Genomic DNA, 24495 nt, shown 5'->3' with positions numbered 1-24495 from the left:
AACAAGTTCTTTAGCAGACAAAAAAAATATGAATTCAGAAGTTAAAAGCCAGATAAGAATCTCTAATATATTTTTGAAACAAATATTTATAAACTGTATTAATTATTTGAAAAAAGTAAACATACAACAGTTCCAAAATCTAGAAGTGTATTTGTTTGAGCAACATCAAAATAACGTCAATGCTGAGTTTGATATTATATTGAAATCAAAAGTATTCACATTTACAGTGCAATCCTGATAAAGGGAATGGGTTTTAATGCAAAAAAATAAAAATTAAAATAATTTGATTGCTTAAGCTGGAATATTACCCCAATGCACAGTGTCCGATTTTCCAAAAAACCTGGCCAAAAATCGAAAGAAAAAATTATCAATTTACACTAAAAAGCGTCAGATATTGTTTATAGGATCCCAGTGCGTGTAGTTATGAAAAAATATATACATTTCTTGTTTAATAAGTGGGTATAAAAGCAGATCCAAGTGACCCTATTTGGAATTTTTTTCTTTTTAATATTTAAGTTGTTTATAAATCTATGATAATATGCAAAATAAACAACGGTTGTTTAGTATTTTATTTTTGTAATTGTAATGAAAGGTATGTGAAACGTATTTAAGATGTTCAGTGTCGCCAATGAATTGTGCGTTCTTTAATAATTGATGTCCGTACTTGTTAATTTTTTTCAAGATCAATTTTCACAATAAATTATGAAAATAGTTGTGAGTAAGATCGAGTTGGGCCGTGTAATTTATCATTTCATAAAAAAGGAAGGGTTTTTACCAATTTCCATCGAAACATCCTGCACATATTTGCACTTTTTGTTTTTATGTGATATTTTGTCTTGCAGGTATGTACAGATTTTCCTTCATTCAGAAATGTCAGAATATAGTATAGGGTCACTTTCTGGCGTTTGGGTATAATTTAGAGTTTTGGTATTTTCTAAGACCTACAGTAAAATTTTATGGCGAACAAATTTCTAGAATATTTTGGTCTGATCCGATCACATTTTAAAGGAGATTTTAAAGATTTGTGGATAAAGGGACCAAAAGGACCCCTTTTATGACTCGCACGAGGGTTAATTTTTAAAAAAAAAAATATTCTCCGCATTCTTGTCAGTATAGTTACCAAAGACATTATACACCTAAAGAGCAAGGAATCCAAGTGATCTTAACTCAAATATTTCCAAAACTGTAGAAATGGTGGAAGCTTCCAACCCTATTTTAGTTTCTTGGTTTTTTGGCAAAATTGATACCGATATTTTCTTGGTATGTAATGCAAATAGAGATCTTCGGTAACTTATAGTGAAATTTAGCAGAGAACATTTTTGTCTTTGACGGCATTCTTCTAAAATGATGCTTTGTATGACAATTTTGCCAAAACTCACATGAGGTACGCCCTTAACCCTAAAATGTGTTTATAATTTTTCATATTTCTGGAGTTTAGGTAAGGTATAGAGTTTTGGTGTATTCTAGGACCCATATTAAAAATTGATGGCGAACAAATTTGAAGAATATTTTAATCTGATAAGATCACAATTTATAGGAGGAGGGACCAAAAAGACCCCTTAAATGACATAAGGGTTAAATAATATCAAACATGTAATCAGCGGCCGGAAAAACATAAGAACCAAAGGTTAGGTCAAAATCTATTCATTTTTAGAGTTTTGGCCAGGTTTTTCGTAAAATCGGACACTGTGCAATGGCTTAACTTCATTTATTACCCTCTATTACAGAGAGTAATGTTTTTTAAAACGAACTGACAGTGTTGCAAAATTTTACTGATCGCTACCAATATCATGATTTCATCCCAGCGAAGGGAATTATCAATTGGCTTTTTTCAGCTTTTTGAAAAGATGCCTTTTTTAGCGAAAAACCGAACTCTTTAAGTGTCTAGTATTCTCAAATAAATGAGAATCACACTCACTTTTCGGCTTTTCCAAAAACATCAGAACAAAAATATTTGCAAACAACTATCAGCACGTATCAACTAAGAACTCATCGAGTTCTGTAAGTTGAAAACACCATCACAGTTGCCTGTGAGTGATTGTTGTTGGAATTTATTACAAACTCCCTTGCGCGTGCCATTCACTGTTTTTTGTTTGTTTTGTTTATTGTTGAAGATTCTAGACACTTAAAGAGTTCAGTTTTTCGATATCCAAATTTGAACCGATTCTCAACAAAAGTAATAGCGTTCTTCCTATAGCTAAAATTATTATCAGCCCTATTGGATAAGAAATGCGAGCTGTACTTTGCAAACGGATGGACGTGCATGCTTAAATGGACTCAGAAATCTTATCTTGTTTCCTTATGCATATGGTGTAGGCTATGACAAGTTCAGCACAATTCAAGAATCCTTCACATAGATTAAATATATTTCATAGTCCGTCATGGAACTTGATATATGTTGGAGTCTTACTTCTTTTGATGGTTATCGTGCCCACCAGCTATTTTAGTTTAGATCCTTCGTGACGATACCCACCACAATATTATATCGACGTAAACATAACCTCAAGAATAACTTTAGGTAAACATTTTAAACCGATCCTCGAACAGTCGTCAAACTGCTCTTAAGCGAACATTTTGACCTTTGAATAACCATTTTTTTAAGGTTCGACTAAATTTTAAATTTTGCTGACAAAGGGTTTTCGAACTTTCGATAAATTCTCACAGGAAGTACGGATTATCTGGAAAGCAATAAATTACCTTCTGTGATAGTTACAAAACGATTCTCGGATAGCCCTTAAAATGCTCTTCAGCAAAAATGTTGAACTTCTATGAGGTAAATACTTTCGGATTCTCGGTATACATAGCGTCAGTTGTTTTATAAGGATACTTGTCCCAATTTGAATTGTCCCAATTTGAACTTCTATATCTCAAAAATGGTAAAACCTACGAAAATATCATGAAGGCCACAGTTGTAGAGAATTTTGATAACTACAACATTTGATAGGACTTGCGGTTTTCAAGCAAAATCGCAAAAACCTAAACAACTCCTAAAAATGTCAACTTGAATCGCGATTTATTTAAAAAGCGCTCCGGCGATTTTTTATTTTTTTGAGTTTTTTTTATCTATGAACATTGCAGTTTCAGAATCTGCAAAAACTTCCCAGGTGCAAGCACCTTCCATTTAAATTTGTTTCAAAAGCACAGTGATAATACGGTGTATAACATTTGGACCTAATCGGTTTTTCCCTTCGGTGAATATTTTACATACATACTTACTTACTTACTTACTTACTTACTTACTTACTTACTTACTTACTTACTTACTTACTTACTTACTTACTTACTTACTTACTTACTTACTTACTTACTTACTTACTTACTTACTTACTTACTTACTTACTTACTTACTTACTTACTTACTTATTTTCTGGGGGAGGTTCCGGAAGGAGTGGACCCATAAACTACGTTTGGATAATATATTGCTAATACCAAATTTCAGATTAGATCGGTTGCTTCTTTCGAGAGTTTTCGTGCGCACCAGCTAGACAGACAGACGGATGGACGGACATTGCTCAATCGACTCCAAATTGTCTGAAACAGATTTCGTCCAAACATACTTGGGGTCTAAACCCATTATTGCGTTGAGGCACATTTTTGGTCGTATCAAAATGTGTACACTAGGGTTATGCGTTTTGTACAATTTCGTATCCCTGTATCATATTTTGATGAGCTTTAACGAAGAATGCTCACCCAAAAAGCTTTTATAGTTTTCATATATGACATTTTTGAAACATTTTTGGAGTCATTTAAAGCACTTATATAACTCAAAACAAGCTTTAAAGCCACACGACATAACCACCAATTTTGTTTCTCTCCAATTTTATTGCCATATCATTACATATATATTATTTTATATCATATATAACATTATTCCCCATATCATATCAAGAAAGTGGTTTGTGCGTTACCTTTTTTATACCCTCCACCATAGGATGGGGGGGTATATTAAGTTTGTCATTCCGTTTGTAACTACTCGAAATAATCATTGCAGACCCCACAAACTATATATATGCTTGATCAGCGTGCAATTCTACATCGATATAGCCATGTCCGTCCGTCTGTCCGTCTGTGGAAATCACCCTAGCGTCCGAACGGATTGAAGTAGGTGGATGAAATTTTGGTAAGATCTGTTATATGTATGTAGGACTTATGGTATTGAAAGCGGGCTATGTAGGTCCACGTTTTCGTATAGCCCCCATACAAAGAGACGCGTGACGCGTCGTCGTTTTAAGGAAATTTTAAGATATTTGTCCCATTTGACCTCCGAATTGGTTGTAATTTGGTATTTCGTGTCTCCAGAGGCTAGAAAATATTTCTACCAAATTTAGTTTATATAGGTCCACGTGTTGGTATAGCCCCCATATAAGGCCCCATATATAGTACGCGTCATTTTAAGATATTTGCTAAGAAACATATCTTCCATAACTTGTTTACATAGGTCCACGTTTTGGTATAGCCCTCATATAAGGCCCCATATATAGTACGCCACACTTTAAGATATTTTGAATGTATTAGTCCCATTTGACCACAGAATCGGTTGTAAGTTTGTATTTTGTATTTCAAGAGGCTAAGAAACATATCTACCATAACTTTTTTACATAGCTCCACGTTTTGGTATAGCCCTCATATAAGGCCCCATATATAGTACGCGTCACTTTAAGATAGTTACATTTGACCACAGAATCGGTTGTAAGTTTGTATTTTGTATTTCCAGAGACTAAGAAATATTTCTACCATAAAATGTTTATATAGGTCCAGGTTTTGATATAAACCCCATAGGACGATATCTACCGATTTTCGGTATTTTGAAGGTTTTAGCCTCATTATCGCAGCGAAATTGCTGAAATTTTGTATTTAGTCTTCGTTGGGGGTATAAAATTGTCCCCCGGAAAATTCTAGGTAGAGGTCCACGCCTTCATATAGCCCCCATAGGACGGTACCTCCCGATTTTCGGTATTTTGAAGGTTGTGGCCCCAATATTCCATCGAAATGCCTGAAATTTGGTGGTTAGTCTTCATTTGGGATATAACACATTCCATATGAAATTTGTCGGTATAGGTCTACGCCTTCATTTAGCCCCTATAGAACGGTACCGACCGATTTTCAGTATTTTGAAGGTTGTGGCCTTAATATTCCACCGAAATGGCTGAAATTTGGTGGTTAGTCTTCATTTGGGGTATAAAACATTCCATATGAAATTTGTCGGTATAGGTCACATGCCCTCATATAGTCCCCATAGGGCGATATATCCCAATTTTCGGTATTTTTGAAGGTTTTAGCTATACTATACTACCAAAATGCCTGAAATTTGATATTTCGTCCTCTTTTGGGATGCAAAACTTTCTCCCAGAAATATATCTGTATCGGTCTACGCTTTAATGTACACCCCATGGAACGGTACATCCCAATTTTCGGTGTTTTGAAGTGTTTAGTCTCATTATAACACCGAATCACCTTAAATTTGGTACATAGTCTTCGTTGTGGGTATAACACTTTCCAACTGAAATTAGTCGATATAGGTCAATTTGTCGGTACAGATCAACGTTTTGAAAGAACGGTACCTCCCGATTATCGGTATTTGTAATTTGGTATTAAGTCTTTTTCTGGGCTACAAACAATTCCCTCAGAAATTTTACGGTATACGTGCATGTTTTGGGCGGTACCCCATCGAACGGCATATCCCAATTTTCGGTATATTGAATGTTTTAGCTTCATTATAGCACGGAAATGGCTGCAAGATGGTACTTAGTCTTTGTTGAGGGTATAAAACTTTCCACCTAAAATTTGTCGGTATAGGTCCATATGTTCATATAGCCCCCATACGGTACCTCATGATTTTCTGCATATAGCACCAAAATATCTGAAACACCAAAATATCTGATATTTGGTATTAATTTTTGATAGAGGTATGAAACATTCCTGCCGAAATGTGCCGGTATAGGTCGACGTCCTCAAATACCCCCATACCCCCATACGACCGTTACTTCCGATTTACGGTATTTTGAAAGTTGTGGCCTCAATATACCACCGATATGACTGAAATTTAGTATTTAAACTGCCATGGGTGTATAAAATATTGCAGAAGAGCATTATCAGTATAAGCCCTTTTCTTCAAATAACCCCCATAGAAGCATACTTCCCGATTTTTGATATTTTAAGGTTGTGTCATCAATATTCCATCGAAACTGATGAAATTTTATATTTAATCTCCGTTGGTGGTATAAAACTTCCCACTTGAAAATTTCCGGTATTGTTCCATGTTTTTATATACCTCCCATAGAAAGATCCATCCCAATTTTCGGTATTTTGAAAGTTTTAGCCACAATATTCAATGAGAATAACTGCAATTTGGTATTTAGTATTCGCTGGAGTTACGAAACTTTCCTCCAGAAATTTATCGGTACAGATTAACGTTTTATACAGCCTCCATAGAACGGTGCTCCCGATGTATCCAGGTTTAGGTCTAGTCGGTTTTGCCCAATTTTTGAAGAGAGTATTATCAGGTGAGATATATGTACTACTCCTGCAATAAAAGGAAGAGTTTAGTACTTTCATAAACGAAATAAAACTAATTGTTTCTATTCACTTCAATACAGTTCGTGGTGGAGGGTATAAAAAGTTCGGTCTGGCCGCACTTAAGGCTTTTCTTACTTGTTTAATATTTAAATGAAATAACAGCTATTTAAGTTTTTAATAGGAAAAAGGTCTGTCATTAGTGCAACAGGAAATAATTTTTTGAGAATTATTTTTTTCATTTCATAGTATTTTTTCAAAATGTTTTTAAAGTGGTTTGTGCGTGAATTAACGGTATTTTTGGCATTAATAGGTAAAAGTTACTGTTGTTACTGTCTTCGAGAGTTATTGTGTTACCTAGACTGTCTGACAAACAAACTGACATCAACTACAAATTGTCTGAAACCAGTTTGGTCGTTATATATGAGGGTAGATCCCATTATTTCAATGAGGCACATTTCCGATACAAAACTGCTATATCAGGGTCATTTGTTTCTGTTATAAATTTCCCAGGCTATCAGCCTTTTGGCATTCCCTTTTCGAAGTACAGTGCGTAAACTTTATATTTTTTAGAAAGTGTTCAGAAATAACCCTTAAAATGTTTACGGGATTGTGGATACGTATATTGTATTGTTGTAACTCATACGCCATAAACGACAACGGATTTCGAAGGCATCTGCCTTCGAACTGAGGATGTTGTGGTAGTTTCGTACATCCTTAACTAAGAAGGAGGGGGTTTTTCGACATTTTAAAATATTCTTAAAAAATTGTGGAAATTTATTATTATACCTCGCAACAACTTGTTGAAATAGTTAGGGACACCATATGATTCCGATTACGATTCCTCAATGCATTGAGAGGTTCTAAAAAATACCTTAAACTCATAAACACTAAACGAATAAAAATATTTTGCTTGTTGTTTTGTACATTTAAGTGAATGCGTAATTAACAAGCATTTGTATAAAAATATGCTCTTATCTTTTTAACTCAAAATAATATGTATACAAATTTTGTATAAAAACTCGAAATTCAATGATTTGAAACATAGTCTTTTTGAAAACCTTAGCATAACTAAACACATAGAAAATGCGCTTTCTTGTTATTCTTATCGCTTTTGTCGCCATCATTGCTTTGGCTTCAGCTGTTGATGATGACCCATGTGTCATACCATGTGGCAGAAATTTGAATCCGAGATGTGGAAAATTCCCCGATGGCACAGAACAAACCTTTGAAAATGATTGCACAATGGAAATAGCAGCTTGCCAAAAGGGCGTAGGTTAGTATAACAACGTTTGTTTTTAAACGTGGGCGTCTGCCGAGAGTTGTTTTATTTAACAAATGCTCATTCTTCTTTTAGAAATTGTTGAACTTTACAAAGGCTATTGTGGACATCCAATGAAATATGGAAAATTCAATCATTAACATGTCTTAAGCTACGAGTCTACTATTGTGGAAAAAAGTGTTGTTATTAAATAAAAAAGAAATGATAATAAACTTAGAAATTCTTTTTACCCGGTAATTTGAAGAGGTCGCTTTTAAATGTTTTATTAATTCTTTGACATTTGACAAGTAGAATCTAAGTCATTACTAAAAATGGAATGAACGCGCTTCAACAATGCATTGAAATTAGTAAAAATCACTACAAAATCACAATTCGCAAAACTTAAACTTTGTCGTAAAGCACCTTGCCATAAAGAAATTGATAAAATATGCGAGCTGTTGGAAAAAGTTGGTCGCTTAAGAACAACTGAGATTACTGCTGCTATGTATCGTTAGACCTTACATTTTTGAGAATGAGGTTGTGTCTACAGTTACGGTGAATATAATGAGCTATCGAGAGGTTATTAATGATTTTTACTGATGGTGAGGTGATCACAGTTGGCCACCAAGATCTTGTAATTGGCAATATCTTCTTTTTGGGACCAACAATGGAATTTTTAAGGATATGGAGGACATAGGACAGCCAGTAAGGGATTTGGTTATATAAAATTTCATGAATAGGATATGGTCCTGTAAGCGTGCTCGTGGTGTCTAATATTGTATTTCATTAATAACGTCATACCACATTCTTTATTGTGGAAGAAACATCCGATTATATTTCATTGAATATCGGTAACTCCTTTCGAGAGTTATAGTGTAAATCAGCTTGACAGCCAGACGGACGACGACTAAAAAATTACCTGAAACTGATTTTTTCCTTACATATGAGGGGTATAAAACCATAATTTCTATGAGCCACCGTTCATTTCAACAGATAAAGGAATTTTTAGCATCAAGCTAAACATCAATCTTCTGCAGAATTCAAGTCTTGGTTAATTACAGCTACGGTAATGTGTGTCACCTTAAGTTGCTGTTGTAATGTTCTCTCCTGTCTATCAGACTCTCAATTTACTTTTTTGATGTATATCCGCCAGAGCATAAACATTACCATAATCGTTTGTGCGTATACGTGCTGTCGTTACTCATGCGCCATACGGACCAATGACTTTCAAAGGGGCCTATATTCAAACTATAGAGGCTGTGGTAATTTTGTATATACTCATAAATAAATAACCCTTATTTAGGACTTATGAAACTATAATTTTAAACATCAGAATAAAATTTCCGGTGTAGTGTGGTTTGAGTACATCATTAGAAGTTTTACAATTTAGACTCTATTAAAATTAAGTCGGCTTAGACTTATCATTAGCTCTCAATTGAACTCATTTTTAAGTTAATGTCAGCTGCGATACTCTGCATAACCTTTAGGTATTGTTGTGATGTCGTTTCCTATATTTTTCCTACAATTAATTATCGTAAATTCGGCTTTGTCATTTCGAAGTACATCCGACAGTGCCTAAACTTTACTTTTTTAAGATAGCTAACGGATATTGGTAATTGCGGGATCGCCTGTGCTTAAACTTGCTGTCTTAACTTATACATCATAAGAGTCAATGATTTTCGACGGCACCTGCCTACGAACTATGGAGGTTGTAGAAGTTTGAATAAACTTCTGAACTGAACTGCAGAACCCAATCTAGGACTTGTTAAAACATTATCTTTAAACTGACAGTAACTGCAGAAATTCTTCTACTATGGTAGTTCTAATTCTATCACACTTTCGGTTCTATCATCTCATTCAATCGAACCCGTATATTCCAAAATAAATTCGTCGATTATGATCACTAAAATGTGGGAGGGATCCGTTGAGCGTATACGTGTTGTCGTAAATCATACGTCGTAAGAACCAATGGGTTTTTAAGGCACCTATATTCGAACTTTGGAGACTGTTGCAATTTTCAACGTCTTCAAAAATCTCAGCATTTATGCTAACGAGGGTATATACACTTTCATACGGGCAAAATGTGCCTCATCGAAATAATGGTTTTAGACCCCAAGTATGTTTGGACGAAATGTGTTTCAGACAATTTGGAGTCGGTTGAGCAATGTCCGTCTGTGTGTCTGCCTGTCTGGCTGGCTAGAGCGCACGATAACTCTCGAACGGATCAACCGATTAGATCCAAAATATGGCTTTCGTAATATTTTGTCCAAACTTAGTTTAAGTTCGAAGATGGGCTATATCGGTCCACTCCTTCCGGTACATCCCACACAAAAGTTAGAAAATGTTCGGAAAATTTTTGCGCACGATAACTCTTGAAGGAAGTAACTGATTTGGTCTATACTTTGCACATAGTGAAACTTCTACCAGACTTAGATGAGGTTCCAAAATGGACTTAATCGGTCCACTCCTTCGGGTACCTCCCACACAAAATTTCGGATAAGTTCAGATTAGGACCTGCTCTCGAATCGTTTTAATTTTTGCTGCAACAACTTGTATTCATTGCCCCCCATACGACGGTACAAGTTTCTTCAGGGGCAAGTCCATACTTCCTGAGAAAAAAAACTCCTATGTTACCATATGTGGCTGTCGGAGAGCACGATAACTCTCGAACTGTTCAACTGATTTGGTCCAACATTTGTTCTTCGTCATATTATATCCAAACTTAGTTTCATGGGCAATACCGGTCCACAACTTTCGGCATATCTCCCCAATATTTAAAAAAGTCACTAAAATGCTAGGACGATATCACTTGAATCGGAAAACCAATTTGGTCCAAACTTTGGATCTCCTAACATTTTGTCAAAATTTAGTTAACTTCTAAAATGGCCCATATCGGTCCTCCCTAAAGGTACCTCCTCCACAAAAGTTCAACATTTGTGTCTTAGTGCAGTTAATTCCTAATCCACATTTTTGTCGGCAAGTTCAAATGTACAAAAAGGGCCACAAAATTCTGAAGAGACCTTAAATACATTCGATCTTTCCGGAGGTGAAAATTTCGCTTCATATTGGCTGAGGGTATATATCTGTCGGCAAAGCCGACTGACACCTTTTTACTTGTCATTAATACATTTATTCACTTACACAACAATTTCTCACAAAATCACGGTGAAAGATATTTAAGCGAAAAATGGATTTTTTTGCAAAAGCCTTTGTATTGTTCAAACAATTTCTGAAATGGACAATTACAGATGGTTTGGTTTTTTAAAGAAATTCTTCAAAACTCGATTCAAAAATACATTGCTGTTCTACTACCATACTCCATTTTGACATGCTGCTATTTCCATTGTACAATCGTTTTCAAAGGTATACTCTCTGCCATCTGGAAATTGTACACATCTAACATCCAAATTTCTGCTACAGGTTTGAGCACATGGATTATTATCCACAGCTGATGCAAAAACAATGACCATAACCGAAGCGATAAGATTGAACAGGAAGTGCATGTTTTTTGTGTGTTTATTTATTTGCTATGTTTTGAGAGATATCATATTTTGAAAACTTTGGGCAACGAGTGTTTATAGAAAACTTGTATAAAGGGAGTGATTTTTTTTGCAAAAGCCTTTGTAAAGTTCAACAATTTCTGAAAATGGACCAATATGTTGTAGTGAAACTCTATAAGAATTAATTCAAAACACATTGCAGTACTAAACTACTCCATATTGACATGCTGCTATTTCAATTGTACACTGATTGAGAAAGGTTTCTTCTCTGCCATCAGGATATTGTCCACATCTTGAATCCATGTCTCTGCCACAAGGTTTAAGACATGGGTCATCAACAGCTGATGTCAAAACGATAACCGCGACAAAAGCGATAAGAATAGCAAAGAAACGCATTTTCTACGTGTTTAGTTTTTCGGTAATGTTTTGAACGATACTATATTTTGAAATATCTGGACAGCGAGTTTTTATAGAAATTTTTTTTTAAAAAGATTGCATTTATTCTTATCATATGACAACCTTTATTTTGAATGTATGTATTTGCATTTGGGTTATATTTTTTATACCCTACACCACTATGTGGGGAGGGTATTATAAGTTGGTTTTGGCCAAAAAGTTTGTAACGCATCGAAATAATGGTCGCAGACCCATAGTTATATATACCAAAATGAATGTCTCGACGAGCTGTGTCGATCTGGCTATGTGTGTCCGTCCGTCAGTCCGTCTGTCCGTCCGTCTGTCCGTCTGTCCATCTAAACCTTGTAATCACGCTACAGGTCGCAATTTTGATCGGATCATAACGAAATTTTGCATGTTGATAGAGGTCCCGGAGGGGAAGAAGCCTATTGATTTTGGTGATGGTCGGATAATATTTAGGTGTCGGAAAGGGCAAAAAACTTAGGTGGATAAAATGACAACGTTTTTTCCAAAGTGAATATCTCAGCTTCTATATGGGGTATACCAAAAGCAAAACCTGACAATGAAAGTAGAAAATATCACCTTTCTAATGATGTAAAGCAGGTGCTCGTAGGTGATCAAACAATGAAGATATCACAATAGAAGCAAATAAAACCCCAATTTTCATTTTTGCGATTTTAATTATAGTGACGAATATCACAGCTTTGGTTGAAAACTTTCCAAAAGCAAAGTCTGACTCTGAAAGTAGAAGATCCCCTCTTTACAATAATTCAAACTAGGTCGGCGTTGGTAACCAAATAACGGAGATATCGCAATAGTCGGTAATACATCCCATTTTTTTATTTTTTTGGAAATCACGCTACAGGTCGCAATTTTGATTGGATCGTCACGAATTTTTTGGGAGTTGATGCGGGTCCCACAGAGGAAGAAGCCTATTGATTTTGATGATGGTCGGATAATATTCAGGGGTCGGAATGGGCAAACACTTATTTGGAGAAAGGCCAACGTTTTATTTCAAAGACAATATCTCTGTTTCTTTAAGAGGTATATCAAAAGCAAAACATGGCAAGGAAAGTAGAAAATATCACCTTTACAACGATGTAAAGTAGGGTGTCGTAGGTGGTCAAATAGCAGAGATATGGCAATAGTCGATAATGCATCCCGATTTTTAAATTTTTTTGGAAATCACGCTACAGGTCGCAATTTTGATTGGATCGTCACGAATTTTTTGGGAGTTGATGTGGGTCCCACATAGGAAGAAGCCTATTGATTTTGATGATGGTCGGATAATATTCAGGGGTCGGAATGGGCAAACACTTATTTGGAGAAAGGCCAACGTTTTATTTCAAAGCCAATATCTCTGTTTCTTTAAGAGGTATATCAAAAGCAAAACATGGCAAGGAAAGTAGAAAATATCACCTTTACAACGATGTAAAGTAGGTTGTCGTAGGTGGTCAAATAGCAGAGATATGGCAATAGTCGATAATGCATCCCATTTTCCGATTTTTTTGTAATCACGCTACAGGTCGCAATTTTGATCGGATCGTCACGAAATTTTGGGGGTTAATGAGGGTCCCAAAGAGAAAGAAGCCTATTGATTTTGATGATGGTCGGATAATATTCAGTGGTCGGAAAGGGCAAACACTTATTTGGAGAAAGGTCAACGTTTTATTTCAAAGCCAATATCTCTGTTTCTTTAAGAGGTATATCTAAAGCAAAACCTGGCAAGGAAAGTAGAAAATATCACCTTTACAAGGATGTAAAGCAGGTTGTCGTAGGTGGTCAAACAACAGAGATATCGCAAGTATGTTGGCGTAAGTGAGCAAACCGAGATATTGCAAAATTCAGTAATATACCCAATATTTCCATTTTTTGTAATCACGCTACAAGTTGGAATTTTAATCGGATAGTGACGAAATTTTTGGGGGTAGATGGGGGCCCCACAGAGGAAGAAGCCTATTGATTTTGGTGATAGTCGGATAATATTTAGGGGTCGGAATGGGGAAAAACTCATTTGGAGACAAATTCAAAGTTTTATTCTTTGTGAATATATCGGCTTCTAGTAGGGTATTCCAACGGCAAAGCCTGTCAATGGAAGAAGAAAATATTACCTTTACATTGGTGTAAAGCAGGTTGGCGAAGGTGGTCAAACTAGGGAGATACCACAATAGTCGGTAATGCATCCAATTCTTCCATTTTTTGCAATCAAGCTACAGGTCGTAATTTTGATCGGATGGTCACAAAATTTTGGTTGCTTATGGGGGTCCCAGAAAGAAAGAGGCATATTATTTTTGGTGGTAGTCGGATTATATTCCCTAAAAGAAATGTTTACCAGTGAAAAGTTTGTGCACAGGGGTAGTGGTGTAGGGTATCACATGGTCGGCCCCGTCCCGACTTTGCTCACTTGTTTAAATTTGGCAAACATTATTGGTCTGTTCCAATAATGCAAGAATCCTGCAAGAATCTACTTATTTTTACTACTTTTTCTGTAACATAAAGGAACAAATGTTATAGTAGTAAAAATAGTAGCTTCTTGCAGGTTCTGGAACAGAGCTTATACTTCGCCTGTAAACTCAGTTTTCCTTATTCAATTCGATATAAATTCACCCTGTTTATTTTGCAATTGCTTTGTATAGTCCAACGATTTCTAAAAAAATGATAATGAAGGAATATGTTTTCATGACACTCTCAAGAATCGATTCAAAACACATTACAGTACTAACCTATTCCATGTCGGCACATTGTACAAGCATTGTAAAAGGTTTCTTCTGTGCCATCAGGAAGTTGTACACATATTAAATCCAAATCTCCACAAGGTTTAGTACATGGGTCAGCGACAGCTGAAGCCAAAACGATGATCATAGCGAATGCGATAAGAATATCAATGAAACGCATTTTTCTATGTATATAGTTTTTCGACAATGTTTCCATATCATTGGATTTCGAGTTTTTATACAAAATTTTCATAAATCATATTTTTTTAGTTAAAGAGATAACAGCATATTTTATTTAATAATATAAGTACGAAACAAAAAGCGCGTGCAAAATGTGACATAGAAATTGCAAAGTTCTTCATTCATTTATTGTTTATGGTTTCAAGGTTTGTTTTTGAAGACCAATGTTTCTCTATGCATTGATTAGAGCTAATTTAAACAAAACAAGTGAGTAACAAGGCAGAGATATACCCTCAGCCTATGTGAATTGAAATTTTCATCTACGGGGAGATCGAATGTATTTAAGGTCTCTTCAGAATTTTGTGGCCCTTTTTGGACATTTCAACTTGCCGAAAAAAATGTGGATTAGGATTAAGGTTTTGGGAATCATATGTTTTCGTTAAATATCGCGCCCACTTTTCATTTCAGTGGGTCATCGTATAACTTTTGGGCCAGTAGGCCAGGAAGCATGAATTTGTACTCGGAAAATATAATGTGGCTATAAACAGTATCACAACGAACAGCATGGGAATACATTTCCACAGAATCTTCCAACAGACCCTAAACTGCACTTAGACACAAATGTTGATGTTTTGTGGGGAGGTCCCTTAAGGAGAGGATCCATATGGACCATTTAAAAGTTAAACTAAATGTGGACAAAAAATTAGGAGATTCAATTTGGTTGCCCCGTTCAAGAGATATCGTACATACCATTTGAGTGACATTTTTAAAATATTGGGGGGGAAGTATTTGAAGTTGTGGACCGGTATTGCCCAATCCCCAATAACTCGAAAACTGACCGCCACGCTCCAACTGCCGGGGTCAGTTTGGTTTGCCAGCACATATGTCCACACCACAAAAAACTCACTGTTCCTTGTAGAATTTAAGAGTATGCAATGCTGATGCAGCGGGATGAGGAAGGCGCACAAGTATTCTTTAACATAGCACTTTGGGCCATCAAATATTACCCATGAGGCAGCAAAGAACTCTTCTTCTTCAAATGGGCAACACTCCGTCAGAGTCACAAACCTCGTCCAATTGATTATCTAAACTTATAATTCTCGGGCCAATACTTCCCTGTCACTTTTCACATTAATTAAAAGACAGTTCGAGTAAGCTTACGATTGCCCCCGGGGGCAATTTATTTCATATTTCCAAAATTATTCTTACTCACAGATTACTAGTTACTAATTTCTATTTGGCTCTGTTGGGCCATTCTATTCTAATAACTTCACAATTCAAATTAATATTTTTGCCACTCTCTTTCTCTTCTGTTCGTGCAGTTTCAATGTTCATTTGCTAGTGATGACCAGTGCCATTGAGCGCAATATTATGACCCCAAAACTGGTTTTAGTTTTTATTAGAATAGGAGAGAAAGAGAGTAAGAAAGAGTGATGATGAGGAACAAAGTTTATGTGAGGTATATTCAGTGTAGCTACAGTGTTGCGTGTCACATAAACACTCATATTCGAACTGAAATTAAGTTTGGACATAATATGACGAAGGCCGAATTTTGGACCAAATCGGTTGATCAGTTTGAGAGTTAAAAACTTTAAAAGCTTTTTGTACGTGAGTTTTTTTATCGAATCACCTTATAATTAAGTTTTTACGTATTCTTAGATCAAAGCTCATCAAAATATGATACATGGTTATGAGGTTGTAAAAAAGTGGTGCATGGTATTGGTGTGCTGTTTCCGGAGTGGCATTTTGATATCGTAAAAAATCTGGGATACATTTATCTGTTACATTTTATTTATCAACTTATAATCCACACATTCATTAACATGACTTTTATTTCACACTCTGCCGGGGAAGAGTGTTATCGCAGGTACCTGGGTACAATAGAACAATATCTATAATAGAACATCAACAAAAAACAAAATAAAACATTTTGAATGGGATAAATAAATTTATAATACATTACCAAGGCCTCTCTTGCAAGCTTCAAGTTCCATTATACAGGGATTGGTAAAAGTTTCCTTAGTACCATCGGGAAGCTGACCACATATAAAAAATATACCCCTGCTACAAGGTATATCGCAGGGATCTTGGGCTGAGACCAATACAATAGCCATAACAACGGCGGTAAGAATAGCAAGGAAACGCATATTTCTTGAAGATTTTCAATTTAGTTATTGTTCTTGACAAAGTTTCAAAAAATAATTTTTATATTTCAAATTGCTGCTAATTTTTATAGCTAAAAATATTTTTCAAGAGCTACGACAATTTTAAATGATAAGAGAGAGGGACGTAGCCAGAAATGGATCTCCACACTATTTTGGGGTTGCACAACTAACAAAATGTCAACTTTTGCAAGTAAAATGTACAAAAACTGTCTAAAAATTACCCTCTGACTACGTCGGTGATAAGGGATTGCTAATTAAGCATATATGCACATTTTGGCTTAATATACACATTGAATTTGGAGTATATACTTGAATAAATACCTTGAAACAAAGCTGATAACATTTAAGAAAATCGCACATCTTCTTACTTCCGTGTTTGATGGAGATTAAATGAAAATTTACCTAGAAGATTTGTAGAAGAAAACAGTGATAATGTTTCAAGGTCATTAATAAATTTTTTTTGCAATTTGTTTGCATTACGTTTGATGCTCGTCCGTATACGTTATTGTATCTACAAAAACAAAACAACATACGTACACTTTTTTCTTATCTGCTATTATTTTGCAAAGGAAAGACTCTCTCAATGCACAAATATTTTGAACATCAATGATGTGTATTAAACTAGGGGAAACGTATTTCTCTCTTGTCTCTCATCCAACCGAGGATGTTGAATATATCGTAGAAGAAGCTCTGCGGGTATACCTGTAGACCTGTTTCTTTTTATACCCTCAGCATTTATGCTAACGAGGGTATATACACTTTCATACGCACAAAAATGTGCCATATCGAAATAATGGTTTTAGACCCCAAGTAAGTTTGGACGAAATCCGTTTCAGACAATTTGGAGTTGATTTAGCCATGTCCGTCCGTCTACCTGTCTGTACTTCCGTCTATCTGGTTGGCTGGTGCGCTTCGCTTCGTTCGAAAATGTTGAGAAAATTTGTGCGCAACATAACTTTTGAAGGGAGTAACCGATTTGGTCCATTCTTCAAACATCGTGAAATTTCTACCAGACTTAGATGGGGATCCAATATGGACTCAATCGGTCCACTCCTTCGGCTACCTCCCATAGAAAATTTCGGACCAGTTCAGTTTAGGACCTGCTCTCGAATCGCTTTGATTTTTGTTGTAACAACTTGTATTCACTGCCCCCCCCATATGACGGTACCATCTTCATCAAGGGCAAGTCCATACTTCCTGAGAAAATAGGTGCAAGAATGCACTATATTTGTCCACTCCTTCGGGTGCCTCCCACACAAAATTTCGGATAAGTTTACTTTAAGACCTTCTCTCGAATCACTTTGATTTTTGTTGAAGCAACTTGCATTCGCTGCCTCAATTACAACGGTAAACGTTTTTTCAGAGGCAAGTCCATACTTCTTGAGAAAACAGACAGAAAGGTGTAAATAAAAACCCCTATGGCACCATATGTAGCGGCTGGAGAGCACGATAACTCTCGAAGTGATCAACCGATTTGGTATAAAATTTGGAATTCGTCGTATGTTGTCAAAACTTAGTTTCAGTTCGAAGATGGGCAATACCTGTCCACAAAAATTCCCAATATTTAAAAATGTCACTAAAATGGTATGCACGATATCTCTTGAAATGGGCAACCAATTTGGTCCATTTTTGATCTCCTAAACCGATGGCTTACCAGGCGAGCTGTTCAAAACCGGAGGCGACACGCTGATAAGATGTAATCATCAGCCAGTTAGCACCATCGGGCAGGAAGAGCGAGTTCCCGACGATTGGAACCTGAGCATCCTGTTCCCTGTCCACTAGAAAGGAGATAAGACTGTATGCTCTAACTATAGGGGCATAAGTCTTCTCCCTATTGCATACAAGATAGTGTCGAGATAATGTGCGAACGACTAAAGCCTATGGTCAATGAAATAATTGGGCCATACCAATGCAGCTTTAGACCTGGCAAATCCACCATTGACCAGATATATACCCTGCGGCAAATCCTGGAGAAGACCCAAGAGATGCAGATCGACACTAACCACCTTTTTGTTAATTGCAACTTTTTGTAGATATCGGGCCAACTGTTGACGTTGCACAATGGATCCAGTTGTATGGAGAAAGTGGCCAAAAATATTTAGAGTGTAAAAATCAAGCCAATGCGCCGGTTACAACTTTATGCTGCTGCGAAGAGTGTTTTAAGAAACCACGAGCGTAACATTCTCCCCCCTTTCCCCTCTGGAGGGGGTTTACGGTAAGAATGGTTTTATGCTGTCATTTTGTATGACATGAACAAAGGTCCCAATTATCTTATGATGCAAAAATAGGCTTGGGGAAACAAAACAATCTCCAAAACAACATAAAATCCAACCAATTTAGCGGATTTAAAAAATCAACATTTTTGTCTGAAAATTGGTAAAATCGATCTTATAGCGATTTTCCTGGAAGGCACGTACATCCAACGTAAGACAAATTTGGAAAAAGATTTCTTCATCTTGCCACTGATGCCAATTATGTTAATGTACGTGGTCAGATAACCGAGTTATACGCTAATATATCTTTAGAAACTCTATTCTAGGGCAGCTTTAGTCAGCGACCCATCATTTATAGTCTGGCGCTAGATGGAAGCTGATTTTAATACTGAATAATCTTAAACCCATGACCTACTTTGGAAAATTATTCCCGAGGTGGGCACTTGTGGGCATCATGACTAAAACCTTAGGTCAAATTTAAGTATATGATCGAATTGGCATTACAAAATACACTAAGAAAATATGTATGCAGCTAACTAGAATTCCACAACACGCTAAAACACAATTTTTTAATGAAAATTAAGCTATTACCTCCTCCTTCAAAATCCACTATAATATTTCGCTATACATATGAGTTTCGCGATATTTGGAATATATTTACTTACACTTAAAATATAGGTTGTACTCACAACAAAAAATATTAGTCAAATGTTCCGACTTCTGAAGCTATTCTTAAGAATATCGCGTTCGAATTAAACAAAAACTAAAATATTTGTAAAAAGGTCCATGTCATAGCTGTCAGAATTGCCAGATGTTGTACCAAAATTTTGACATTAATTTTTTTATTTTTGGCCAATGGGTGGATCCACTGTGCGTTGGTTCCTATAATTTTGAGGTAGTAAAGGACTTCGTCTATCTCGGCACAGCCGTAAACACAACCAACAACATCAGTTGCGAATTACGAAGAAGAATAGTGTTAACCGACAGATGCAACTTCGGGCTGAGTAAGCAGTTTAGGAATCAAAGCTTTGTTCCTTTACTTTTTTAATGGTAAAAGTGGTTAAAGAGAAAAGTGAAAAAAATTGCTCAAAATTGCTCTCTCATGAATATTTTTACCATAAAAGTAAAGGAACGGAAAAATGGTAGATCTGGTAGCAATGTCAAAAAGAAACATAAAAAATAAATGTTCGTCTTTTATTTCACAGTTTTTAATTTAGTTTTGTCAGCGTTCGACTTTTTGTTCAGTTTTTCGTCCATTTTTTTCTTCATTGTGAAATAATCGTCAAACAAAAGTCAAAAAATCAGTTATACCATTTTTTACCTGCAGAAATTTGTCTGGTAGCCTGCGAGAACATGAGAGGTATATGTTCTCTCTCTCACTCTCTTAAAAATTGCTGCCAGTTTTACCACTTTTTGGGGTTAAGGAACGCTTTGCAGGATAAAAATGGTAACAAATGGTAACCTCAGGTAAGAAAAGGAACCCAGCTAAAGCCACATCACGTCAAACAAAAACAACGCTTTACAAAACACTGATAATACCCGTGCTGATGTATGGTTCAGAAGCCTGGGTAGAAAAATTCTTCGAAAGATCTATGTACCAATCTGCGTTGACGGTGAATATCGACGTCGTATGAAGCTCGAGCTGTATCTGCTATAAAACGATATCAGTATAGATAAACGTATCGAGATTCAACGATTGCGTTGGCTAGGCCATATCATAAGAATGAGCGATGATGACTGATCCAAAAGTTATACGACAACCCACTGAAATGACTAGTGGGCGCGATATCTACATTTTTGTCGGCAATTTTTAATGTCCAATAAGGGCCACAAAATTCTGAAAAGACGCTAAATACATTCGATCTGTCCGTAGATGAAAGTTTTCATTCACATAGTCTGTCTGTCTGTCAATCATAGTTTGGCTGTTATAGCCAAAATAAGCTATATTTCGGTAATAAAAAATAAATTGTGGTTTGAAAAAGCAGTTTTCACTTGCATTCTAGAGTTGAAAGCACCATAGTATGGAGGGTATAATTAACTTTGTCATTCTGTTTGTAACACATCGAAATATTCGTTGGAAACCCTTGATTCTTGCTCAGGGTAAAATTTTAAGCCAAAATAACCATGTCCCTCTGTCCGTCCATCTGTCTGCTGAGATCAAGATACAGCTCGCAATTTTTAAGATAGAGCTTTATAATTTGGTACAGAAGTTTCTATTACTCCTAGGATGTTTGGTATTGAAAATTGTTTATATCAGTTCAAATCTTCATATAGTCCCCATAGAATGGTATTTTGAAAGTTTTATACAGTATAGGTCCACCTTTTGGTATGGTCCCCATGTAAGGAGGCTACCGCAGCATCCACGGAAATTAACTTTTAAGGCCAATATTTGTTGTCAAGTCTAAAAACATTTCATTTTATCCAATTTGTATAATATACAAGCACAATTCGCGTGTTATAAAACGGTAAACCTTGGCTTTAACTATGTTAAATTTTCAAAAATATTGTCCATATATGTCTGCAAATTGGACTAATCATTTTCTAAATATTAGGAAATATATGAACACCACAAAATTTCAATATAAGATTAAACAATTTATCACTGAATTAAATTTATCTTTTACACTTTTATTTATCACATCATAATCCACACATCCATTAACACAATTTGCAGTTCTAATATGCCAAGGGTTGATCGCAGGTTCCTCTGTGCAATTCAACAATATCTGCAAAAGAACAGCAAACAAACAAATTAGTAAATAAAATATTACATTAAAAATAATAAATAAATATAATTACCAACGCCTCTCTGGCAAGCTTGAATTTCCATTACACAGGGATTGGCAAAAGTTTGTTTAGTACCATCGGGAAGTTGACCACATCTAAAATCGAAATTTCTGCCACATGGTCTCATGCAGGGATCTTGGGCTGAAGCCAAGACAATAGCCATAACAACGGCGATAAGAATAGCAAGGAAACGCATTTTTTAAGAATTGAATTTAAGTTTTGTTCTTGACAAAATTTCAAAAAATAATGTTTTAAATTCCAAAGTGCTGCTAGTTTTTATAGCTAAAAATATTTTTCAAGAGCTTTGACAATTTTAAATGATAAGGGATTGCTTTTAAAATACATACATATGTATGTAAGTACACATTTATTTTAACACAAATTGAATTTAGAGTATGTACTTGAATAAATACTCAGAAACAAAGTTGATAACATTAAAAAATTAAAAACATCTTCTTACTTCCATGTCTGATACAGATTAAGTGGAAATTGACCTAGAAGATTTGAAGAAGAAAGCATTGATAATATTTCAAGGCCATGTTTTTGTATTTAATTTGTTTGCATAATTGTTGATGTAGTTTGAAAAAAAGTGAAACCTATTTCTCTCTCTTTACTTTTCACTTGAGTCTGTAAATATTTTTTATTGATTTTGTATTAAACATTACATGATGTCTTCCATTTGACTTTCAAAGACACACAACAAGAGGGGTACCAATTGAAAAATGGCAATAAAATTTATTCAAGGTGATATATATGAATATATTAATTTTGTTTTATATTATTTTCAAATATTTCAATACAATAGTTTTGTATTCTTTTATCCATAAATATCCATGTTTAATGAAAATTTTAAAACTGTGCCGAGCCATTTGCCGAATTTATAAGCAAATGTATTAGTGAAAAATGTATATCTTTGCTGTTTTCTGTTCAAAATGGTAGTAGCATTTATTGAACTTTATTATTTATTTACAATTTTCACTTTAATAACAAATAATAATATTTGTTATTATATTTAAGAAAATACAATTAAAGATATTATTTCTTGCATGGGCCTCTGTTAACTTGAATTATGGCTGCAAAGAAAGAAAAAAAAATACGTCAAAACAGCTTTTGCTATATATCTCTACCATTTAACATTCAAACGTTGTAATACTCACGTTTACCACTTCGGCATGCTTCGAAGGCCATACGACACGAATTGACATATGTTTTTTTGGTACCGTCTACATGTTGTCCACACACTTGTTTATAATCCATGGGACAATCCGGAACACAAACGCTACCGTATGCCACTGCCACTATGGCCAATAATAAGGCAAAGACAATTTGTAAGAAACGCATAATTAACAGATGAATGCTGCAGTGCACTTTTGTTGCAAAACTTAGACTATTTTTACAGATTTCGTTTAGTTGTGAGACAAGTCTTGATTTGTTATGTATTTTTATAAATAATCTACAATTCAATCATCTTCTATTTGTTTAAGCTACTGATAAGAATAAAGATTTTTTTATTTTTAATTCTCTCTGCCCCATTGACATAGACCTTTCACTGGAATTTGATAACTATATATAGTTTTGAGTGTGACGTGGGACACACGAAATGCGCATATAATAGAATAAAATCTAATGGTCTGTTCCTCTAGGATGATACGAAACCCAATTCATTGGAAATGGTATCAAATATCATTTTTGTTTTCAATGTAAAGGTGAAATGTTCTGTAACAAAACGGAAATATTTATTAAAGAAAACAAGTAAAAAAGTATCAGTCAGCTTTGCCGACAGAGATATACCCTCAGCCTGTGTGAATTAAAACAAAACGAACGGATCGAAAGTGTTTAGGGTCTTTTCATTATGGGGGAAGTACCGGAAATTGTAGACCTGTATTGCCCATCTTCGAAGTGAAACTAAATCGGTTGATCCTTACGAGAGTTATAGTTCTCTCCAGTCACTACATATGGTGTCGTAATTGAGGCAGCGAACGCAAGTTGCTTCTACAAAAATTTATCCGAATATTTTTGAACTTTTGTGGGGGAGGAACCTGAAGGAGTGGACCGATATGGCGTATCTTTGAACTTAAACTAAGTTTGGACAAAATGTTACGAAGGCCAAATTCTGGACCGAATCGGCAAATCCGTTCGAGAGTTATCTTGCGCTCCAACCACTACACACGGTGTCATAGGGCTTTTTTGTACCATTCAGGCTATTTTCTCAGGAAGTATGGAGTTGACCCTGATGAAGCTTATACCGTTATATGGGGGCAGTGAATGCAAGTTGCTACAACAAAAATCAAAGCGATTCGTGAACAGGTCCTAAACTGAACTTTTCCGAAATTTTGTGTGGGAGGTACCCGAAGGAATGGAACCTCATCTAAGTCTGGTAGAAATTTCACGATGTGCAAAGTATGAGACAAATCGTTTACTTCCTTCAAGAGTTACAGTGCGCACAAATTTTCCGAACATTTTCGAACTTTTGTGGGGGAAATACCGGAAGGAGTGGACCGACATAACACATCTTCGAACTTAAACTAAGTTTCGACAAAATATTGCGAAAGCCAAATTTTGGACCAAATCGGTTCATCCGTTCGGGAGTTATCGTGCGCACCAGCCAGGCAGACAGACGAACGGACGGACATTGCTAAATCGACTCCAAATTGTCTGAAACACATTTCGTCCAAACTTACTTGGGGTCTAAAACCATTATTTCGATGAGGCACATTTTGCCCGTATGAAAGTGTATATGAGGAA

General features: G+C 35.6%; 2 protein-coding genes across 2 annotated transcripts in view; one reads left to right on the top strand and one right to left on the bottom strand.

The window, feature by feature from the left end:
• cysu (peroxidase homolog) overlaps positions 1-24495 on the top strand; it is a 211933-nt gene that overhangs the window by 172235 nt on the left and 15203 nt on the right. The window lies entirely within an intron of this gene.
• Positions 21571-23139, bottom strand: LOC141391152 (uncharacterized). Its single transcript, XM_073964067.1, has 3 exons — positions 22908-23139; positions 21763-22823; positions 21571-21689 (listed from the first exon to the last, which is right to left on the bottom strand). Exons 2-3 carry the CDS (start codon positions 21944-21946, stop codon positions 21640-21642), a joined length of 234 nt encoding a protein of 77 aa, XP_073820168.1. The 5' UTR covers positions 21947-22823; positions 22908-23139; the 3' UTR covers positions 21571-21639.

This window comes from Musca autumnalis, unplaced genomic scaffold (assembly GCF_047663935.1).
Source record: "Musca autumnalis isolate F117 unplaced genomic scaffold, ASM4766393v1 scaffold_1, whole genome shotgun sequence".
In the NCBI taxonomy this organism is placed as follows: domain Eukaryota; kingdom Metazoa; phylum Arthropoda; class Insecta; order Diptera; family Muscidae; genus Musca; species Musca autumnalis.
The sequence above is the reverse complement of the archived record's forward strand: the minus strand, read 5'-3'. Positions and strand labels throughout refer to the sequence as shown.

Excerpts from the sequence above, each read along its gene's own strand:
- LOC141391152 (XM_073964067.1), bottom strand. The coding sequence starts at position 21,946 with ATGCGTTTCCTTGCTATTCTTATCGCCGTTGTTATGGCTATTGTCTTG. Across the intron at positions 21,690-21,762 it reads AGCTTGCCAGAGAGGCGTTG|ATATTGTTGAATTGCACAGA; the intron begins GTAATTATATTT and ends GTTCTTTTGCAG.